Source organism: Dioscorea cayenensis, chromosome 12, assembly GCF_009730915.1.
Source record: "Dioscorea cayenensis subsp. rotundata cultivar TDr96_F1 chromosome 12, TDr96_F1_v2_PseudoChromosome.rev07_lg8_w22 25.fasta, whole genome shotgun sequence".
Taxonomy (NCBI): Eukaryota; Viridiplantae; Streptophyta; class Magnoliopsida; order Dioscoreales; family Dioscoreaceae; genus Dioscorea; species Dioscorea cayenensis.
In genome coordinates, this window is record NC_052482.1 from 9,611,812 (window position 1) to 9,620,944 (window position 9,133).

Genomic DNA, 9,133 nt, shown 5'->3' on the forward strand with positions numbered 1-9,133 from the left:
ACTATTTCATTAATCATTTGGTTTTATGAAGTCACTGGTAATAGGAAGAAGATTTACTTTGGAAGAACACCATGCATCCTCTGTTATGGTGTTGGTAGTTACAAGAAACAAGCTACTGTTAGTGCCTTGATTGAATCACTAGAGGCCAAGAAGGTATGCGTAGTTTAGCATGTAGTCACTAATATTCTAATTTCGGTTTTAATATTACAATATAGTACTCATAAGTATGTGTATGAAATTAAAATTTATAATTGTCATGTCGTATCACACTTATCTGTTCACAATTTGGCAAACTTGTTTACTTATCTATGTAAATGTTTAGTATGTTATATAAGTCATTCATTTTATGTAAAGATTTTTATGTATAAAGTTCTATTGTACTTGTTTTTGTTGATGTTTGTTGTCTTCTGCTAGTTTGTTCCACTCGTGGCCAACAGACAATCTGAAGTTGAACTGCTTGGATATGGAAAGGTTTACTGAAATAACACATTGATGGTTTAAGAGACATCCGATGCTATCAAAGCACCTAAGTATGTGAGGACAAGGTGAAGGAAATTAGATGAGAAACTAAAGGGGGAGCCCTCCTAGATGAAAGGTCAATATAGTAGGCAGTCAAATAGCATACAACGGAAGTCTGGCCAGCAATCACTATCCTCAAGTCCAGTAAGGAGGGCCACGAAAGACGAAAACTATGAAAGTTAGATGGAAGAATTGATAGCACTTCGTGCAAAGGTAAGTGTTTTTGAAGGAAATGAAGATGTCATTAAGAGAAATGAGGAGCAACCCACCCTAGAACGTATGGATGATATTGGTCATTCAATTGATCCACCCCATGATGATTCCTCTGCACCCCCGTCCAAAAAGTTTAAGAAAGTGGCATCCAAACCACGAGTACCAAAACCCCCATTGGCAGACGTATCTGAAGGGCCCCAAAACGAGAAGCCAATTACGGGCACTACAAGGGCAGCAAAATCCTCTTGCCCAGCACTTGCTCCCTCAACAAAAAAATGTCAGCACTCGAAAAGGAAAGAAAAGGACTGAACTCCATCACAAATGAGTGTGGTCGATGAGCAAATAATGATGACATTGACAATGCAATAGAGTCCTTAACCGAGTTGAAAAATGAGGAAAAATTGTCTGCAAAGAAGGGGGAGAAGGAAGCATGTCCCATAGAGGAAATACAAGACATCCCCACCAGTTTAGAAGACACAGGGTTACATATATGCCATGAAAAGGTAAAAGAACCTCCAAAAGATTTTATCCCAGATATGAACTGAATGTTCTCAGTTTGAATATTAACTTCAGTAAGAATGGTCATTACAGTACTGTCTTACTTACTTATGCTTTACAACTTAACAGTAACAGTCGTTATTGTCTACTACTGTTCATATATGCCATATTATCTCTACTAAATCGCCTCATACCTCATTCTTATTTCTTATTAACCAATAAAGCTTATTCCTATCCAGTTACTGTGTTTATTGTGTATAAATTAAATATGCCGCTCGTTATTGTATGGTTCCGTTTACATGTGTGGTTTGTTGTTTTCTTCCACACATATCAGTTCATTTTCATAATCTGCTGACCAATAAAGCTATTTAGACTTCAAGATTCACCATTCATGGCCAGTATTACTGTTTACATATATGGTTTTTTGTTTACAATTACATAATCATGCGCGATTTTCAAAACATGTTACCCTAGTTCATTATTCAACAAAAACATGCACTCCATCGAGTGCTGAGTCTGTGATTACTTCACTACATGTTGCCCTGTTATATCCGATTGAGTGGCAATGACTACAATGTATTTCACACACATGCCATGCTTGTGACTCAATCCGCTTGCACCTCAGACTACCAAGCCTTTTTTTAGATAGGTGGTCGAATATGGAGCTGGTGAGAGTCATCCAATGGTTTGTCATGATCTGGTACAGGGAATATTGATTCTTTGTATGTGAACTTGTATGATTCGATAGTGTAGTATGACTCAATAAAGCGATGGACATTTGTATCAGTTTGCATAATCGCTGCGCAAGCATGCTTACATGGTATTCCGTACACCTGTCAACGGCGACAAGAGCATGTTCGATCACGCAAATTAACGGAATTACTTTGGTGGTTAACAACCTCGAACTGTTCTCCATCTAAACAACCTATCATTAAGCACCTACTTTCTTCGACTATCGCTTCAATCTTCTTATGTATCACAGGGCAAAGATGAGATTCCCATTCCAAGCAACACTTACGTTAGTTGTACATCATGTTCATCATCTTGAACCTACAGTCATGAAGTGAGGTTGTATCAATTACACGTGGAGCATACCATTACATTGGTAAAATATAAAATATAACAGGATCTAGAGGTAATAGTGCGAGTACAAACTGTAGAATGTATTACCTAATTTCCAAACACAAAGTACCAATACTAAACAGGAACGTGATAAATGAAAGGGAAATATAAAATACAAAACCCAAACATATAATACTAAATAGATTAAGCGATATCAGAACTAGAAAGAACAATATTAAAAGCAAATGGTTTAAAAGAAATATGAATAAGGGAAAGCATGTAACAAATTAAAAGGTTGAATATAGGTACCACCTTATTGCATCTACTATCTTACACACAGGAAAGTGTTGTGTTTCTCTTATCTATGCATTAAAAGATTCTGCGATGTTGGAGTACATTTCACCCCATCGCTAGCATCTAAACAAGTAATTGCACCAATGTGACATGTCCGATTTCTGGAACATCAAATGGTGTGCTTGTCCTGATGTGGCCAATAGGGAGCCTACATCTTCATCATATTCGAAAGACATACAGGCATATTCAATCTTCATAATCAAGCTCCAGCACTTATCCTTTAATGACTTTCCTAGTTGGCCATTTGATTTAAGAAAATTTTCATGTAGATGTCGCAAGCAATAAGCATGCAGGACGGAAGGAAAAACCTTCGCAATAGCATTTACAAGTCCTTTCGACCGGTCGGAGATGAATGTGATGATGTTGGTGTAGTTGTCATCACCATATATTGCATCACCCAAAGTTGATGTAAACCATGTCTAATTGTCGTCGGTTTCATTATCCACGATAGCAAACGCTAAATGAAAAAATCCTTTATTGCCATCTTTGGTTGTTGCACCCAAAAGGATACAACCATATTTGCCCAACAAGTGAGTTTCATCTAGAAAAATCATGCATAGGCCTACAACCCCGCTTGAAACCATCAAGAGAAGCATGAAAACAAAAAACCCACACGTAAATCATTCTCTATCAATGTCGATAATAATGATGCTACCTAGGTTAGTTTCAGAAACTTTGGCTGCATACCATATCAATAGATCATAGCTTGCTATATCACTACCATGACGAATTCCCCTTGGCAACTCTTTACCCATCCAGGCTTGCTTGTACGGCAAATGAACACCATGGTCACGTAATATATCTCGTTGTATATCCACTGCTCGGTATAGAGGCCGATCCCCGTAATTTCATTATTACCATCCTACTGATCCATTTCTCTGATGCTCTCGGGTGAAATGGTGTGTTGATGCCCCCACTGCATGTGTGTTCATGTTATGCTGTTTTGATTCTAAATATAGGGAGGTTTCTATCTCTTGAGGCATTAACACGCCATTGATAATCTTCAGCAGCACATGTCATAGTCACTCTATCTCTATCGTTTTTATGAACCGAAAGTTGAAATTGCGTTTGACGGCTAAGTCACACAATGCATCCTCAAAGTCTTTTGCATTTTAAAAAAGATGACCAATCATAGTAAACTCAGTTTCTGAATCTCTTGATTGATTACATATTGTTAAAGGTCCTCCATGTAACATTGGCGGTAGCATTGATAATGTTTCCCTGGTATGATAAAAAACTAAACTGTTTGTACAATAAATAAACAGAAACTCTTTAAAATTGAATACTTTATACCAAAATCTTCACAAAAAGCAAAAATCTAATCTGCAAAATTATAAACTAACTACAATCTAATGTGAATAAATACGAAAACTTTTTAATGAGCAAAAAACCAGCATAACGATCACCGTATCACATGTGTGCACCATTAACACGTAATAGCTATACAACAGCTATCGCATAAGCAGAGATATAAAAAAAATGAAAGAATAAAAGATATATGATATTTACGATGGTCTTGATGACCCAGAGTTGTCTTTTATGTTACTATTCATAGTCTCAAACAACATATCAACCACATTTATTTTGAATAAGCGGTGAATGTTGCACATTGTTTGGAAGTCATCTTCAAAACTAATGGAAGTCATTGTCTTCTGCTCACCTGGAATTATATACTTAACTCTGACCGAAGAAGCTTCAAGGTTCCAATACGTACATATTTCTTCCAATAATGATTCCCAGCCAGTCAAGGTAGTTAAATCTAACACACAACCCTCTCCCTTATATTTCACAACAATGTAAAACATGTCCATTGGGGCCTTACAACAACAAAAAAACCTTTGGTCATAAATGGACAACTTGTGAACATGGTGGTTGATAAAAATAAGATAATATGAACAAAAGCTCCAGACGATATCGTTGAAGTACGGTTTGCTCAAGATGAGATCCTTGCAGCTGGTGTAACATTGCACTGGAGAGCATTTCTAGACAGGGAAGACAAAGACGAGGAACGAAGAAAGAAATGGTTCTTCACATACTATGGCAAAGAGGATTAAGAATAGAAACAATATGAAAAAGAACACCAGCTTCTCCACCAAAACACAAAGTAGAAGAAGAATGAAACTTCTAAAGCAAGTTTGCAGTATAATGTCCATACTATGATGTGACTTGGCGCCATTATTCCCTCCAAACTTGTTCATGGGTAGTTTTGGGATTAAACAAGATGATCACGGCTTGGGGTGACGGAAGGGACGACCTAGTACTAAAAATATAAAAGAAGGACTGAACAGGCTATTATTGTGTCAGAAGGACCTGGCATGAAGTTTAAAAAATTCCAGGGATTTAAAAATAATTTTTTTCTTTTTGTTTATGGTCCCATTTGAATAAACAAAATTATACATGTTTTTTCATAATATAATTCATGATCTACCTATTTTGTTAGAATTAATAAAGATAATATTAATATTATTATTATTAAAAATAAAAGAGATAATAACTTAGGAACCAATAACGTTAAAAGAAAGTTTTTAAATACAATTAGGAGCCGACACTGAATGCTTCCCTAAATTTACATCATTATATAATAAAAGGGTTTGAATATGCATCATATCCCTTTCATTTGGAGGGTAGGTAAAAACTCAACCAATCAACTCTCTTATTTAAGTTGAATTTTGATAATCATGCCCCACACACTCATAATTGATTCATATTCTATGACAAACTTGCAATTATCATTATGCCCTTGTTGAATTTACAAGAATATATATGGAAAACTTTTTCATTATTTTTTATAATAAAATAAAAAATTACATATAAATCTTTGCAACCATCCTTGTAATGGCTGAGTGGTTAAAGTATTTAACTCCTATATGATATGATGGGTCAAAAGTTCGATGCTCTCCCAATATATAATTGAGGCCTAAGGGTGTTTATGGACATGATTAATTAAACATATAAAAAATTAAAAAATTATACAAAATAATTAATAAACATATTTTGTTTAGTCTTTTAATAAATAATAAACGATAGTTGATAGTAAAACATGATAATATGTAACTATAACAATACATAAAATAAAAAATATATATATTAAAGCTACCAATATATATATATATATATATATAAGATAACATGTTAACTATTAGTTTCAATTCATTTTTTTTTTGTTACATTTATACATTTAAATTGCATATTATATATTGAGTCAACTTCCCATTCATCGACAAAGATATAAAATGTGTTAAGTATAAGAAACAAAAATGCATTTATCACTAAATATTATAAAAATTGAATGTTTAGTAAACACCAAGCATGTCATAGGTTTTTAAAATTTAAAGAAAAATTTAATTAGCGATAATTTTATTTTATTTAGATGCGTTTTGCTTTATTAAATTTCTAGATTAACCTATGTGTTTTATATTAGTGTTGCCAAACTTTTAATAAAAGATAGATTAATCAGAAAATAGATGCAATTTCAAAACTTATTTTTTTTCAAATAAGAACCAGACATATGACAATAGCATGAGTTTTTAAAGTTTACTACGCACTCTCATTCTGTGTAGCGGAGATTGACAACCTTCCTTATTTTATTGCAAAAACTTTACTAAATTGAGTGGTATTAATATGCCATTCATGATTAAATATCAATCATTTGTGGCTGTCTTCTTAAAAAATTTATATTTTGTACCTCTATTTTTTAGTTGGATAACAATTATGAATTTTTAACTTATAAAAACAATTTAAAAAGTTGGAAATCAACTTAATAGGAAGGAAACAAATTTTAAAAATTGATTATTAAATATAAAAGAAAAAATTAATATTTTGTACCTCCATTTTTTAATTGGACAAAAATTATGAAATTTTAACATATATAAACAATTTTAAAAATTAGAAATCAATTTAATAGGAAGGGAACAAAATTTAAAGAATGATTATTAAATATAAAAAAGTGAAAAATAAGATCTAAAAATAAAAAAAATATATATTATAAAAAACTGAAAAACAAACATAAACAAGATGGATGAGATGACAAGCATCAATAACTTAAGACAGAAAAGCAATACAAAATGTAAGAGTGTGACAGTATAACCTTAGGTTATTAAATATCTTTTTTTTTAATTTTCTAATAATTAATTATTTTAATTATTTAAGTTTTAGAAACATCTCTAAAAAATTAGATGAAATATTTTCAAAATATTCTTTGTCCAATTAGAGAAAAGTTGAATATCCTAAAAATAGAAAATATTTAATATGCAAAAAAATCACATTGTATTAGTGGATATAGACAAAAGAATCTCCGTTTAATGCCGATATAAATATAAACATAAATTTAAGTTTTACAAGCATATATATGAAAAAGAAAACCTTATTAAAAAGTGGAATTATGTGTGTGTGTGTGTGTGTGTGTGTGTGTGTGTGTGTGTGTGGCTTACAAAGGGTACATGTGTTGTATGTTGATATAGTTCACCAACTATGCACTAATAAAGACAATGAGATCCCTTCAACGCATGCGTCACACATCATGCACATAAATAAATTTAAGTCTAATAATATGCTGGCAGGGTCATCTTAATATACATGTAATAATTAAATTTTAAAATTTTTAACTACTCCAATAAAATAATTAGAATTTCATTCTCACTTCTCAACTTAAAAATCAAAAATTGAATACCAAATGTAAGTAGAGTAGAACTGATCGATTAATTTGATTAATTTTTTTATTTTAATTAATAGGAGAGATTCTGAATCAAGAAATAGGTTTTGCAATTAAAATAATATATCTTGAGTAATTAATATAAATTCTTATGTTGGTTTAGTTGATATACAAGAAACTACAAATTTTACAACCATCATTACTGAGGGTATGCACAAAATAAGGAGAAAAAATTTATATTAAATCCTCAGTCACAACACAAGGACATAAATGCAAACTCAAAAACACACACACACATATTTTGCAAAGGGACAAATGCAAAACAACCCTCCTAAATTAATAAACCCAAAGTCACTACCGTATGGCCTTCAAAATGCACTCATTTTAAGCGCATTTTGTTGTCCCTTCTATCTTGTTGGTTTATTTCCAAGCACCATCATTTCCTTCATATTTGTCAACTCCACACCCTGATTGTTCCTCCCACCATTTCCCCACTACTTCTTTTCCCTTCCTTCTCTTTCTTCCCATTTCATTTCCATATCTTCCTCACACACTTCTTATTGATATCAAATATTACAAAACTACCAAAGGAAGAATTTGATGGAGGTAGTAGCTCCAAAGATGGACCACTCCCTTTCATCATCATCTTCTTCATATTGCTTTGATTCTGATGACTCTTCTTTACCATTAGAGCTTCCCCTTATGCGAAGCCGAAGATTGGGAAAGCACACTTCCTTAAGTCTCTTTGCTGCAGTAACATCGATTTTCCGATCATTCATACCATCTCTCCAAACTATATTTCTTCCATCATGCAAGTGGTTGAGCATGCCGGTAACAGTTCCTATGTCACCAAGTCCCAGTAGGAAAAAAATCACTGGTACATTTTTTGGCAACAAAAGAGGCCGGGTAAGTTTTGCTGTTCAAGAAGATCCAAGATCGGAACCCATGCTGTTGTTGGAGCTCGCCATGCCGACTAGCCATCTTGTTAAAGAGATGGCTTCCGGCATGGTAAGAATTCTTCTTGAGTGCGAACTCGCATCGAACAACAACATAAATATGCATAAAAAGAAAAGAGCACTTTCGCGGTGTTTATGGGACGAGCCAACATGGACAATGTATTGTAATGGACACCGCAGAGGTTTTGCGGTGTCACGCCAATGCACTGTGTCAGATTTACATGTGCTTGGTGCTGTGAAGACGGTATCTGTCGGCGCCGGAGTTTTGCCGGCGGTGATGGGGAATGCATTGGAGATGGGGAAGGGGAGTGGAAATTATTCTGGTGCAGTGTTTGATGGATCATTAGGTGGAGAAGTTATGTATATGAGAGCTAAGTTTGAGAGGGTGGTTGGAAGTAAAGATTCGGAAGCTTTGTATATGATAAGTCCTGATTGTGGGAGAGGGAAGAGGTTTGATAATGGAGGGCCTGAACTTAGTTTGTTTCTATTGAGGATTTAATTAGAGGTGTTTGGGTTGAGATCATGTGATGAATTGTTGGAGTGAAATGGTTTAATGAGCTTTTTTTTAGTTTGTTTCTTATTATTTTTATTAGTTGATATGTGTGTGTCTGTAGTATTTATATATGTTTTTGTTGTTGCTTATGGTTGTGCAAGATATGAACTGTAAATTCTTGTCTATAATTGTGAATCAAATATTTAGATTTGCAAAAATCAAATTGATCGGGTATTGCCTTCAAAATTTTCTTTTTCTTTCTTTTTTTTATTTTTATAGGTTTGCTTATCGATTAGAGTCTATATTTTATTGGCATTCAAATTCAAAATTTTAATATGGTTGTTTTTATAAAATGAACAACCCAACAACCCATTCATCTTTATGATA

General features: G+C 33.3%; 1 protein-coding gene across 1 annotated transcript; it reads left to right on the forward strand.

Moving 5' to 3' along the window:
• Nucleotides 1-7,722: 7,722 nt before the first annotated feature.
• On the forward strand, nt 7,723-8,918 carry LOC120273928 (protein MIZU-KUSSEI 1-like). Its single transcript, XM_039280674.1, has one exon. It carries the CDS (start codon nt 7,898-7,900, stop codon nt 8,750-8,752), a length of 855 nt encoding a protein of 284 aa, XP_039136608.1. The 5' UTR covers nt 7,723-7,897; the 3' UTR covers nt 8,753-8,918.
• Nucleotides 8,919-9,133: the final 215 nt, after the last annotated feature.

Coding starts and splice junctions, on each gene's coding strand:
- LOC120273928 (XM_039280674.1), top strand. CDS start 7,898: ATGGAGGTAGTAGCTCCAAAGATGGACCACTCCCTTTCATCATCATCT.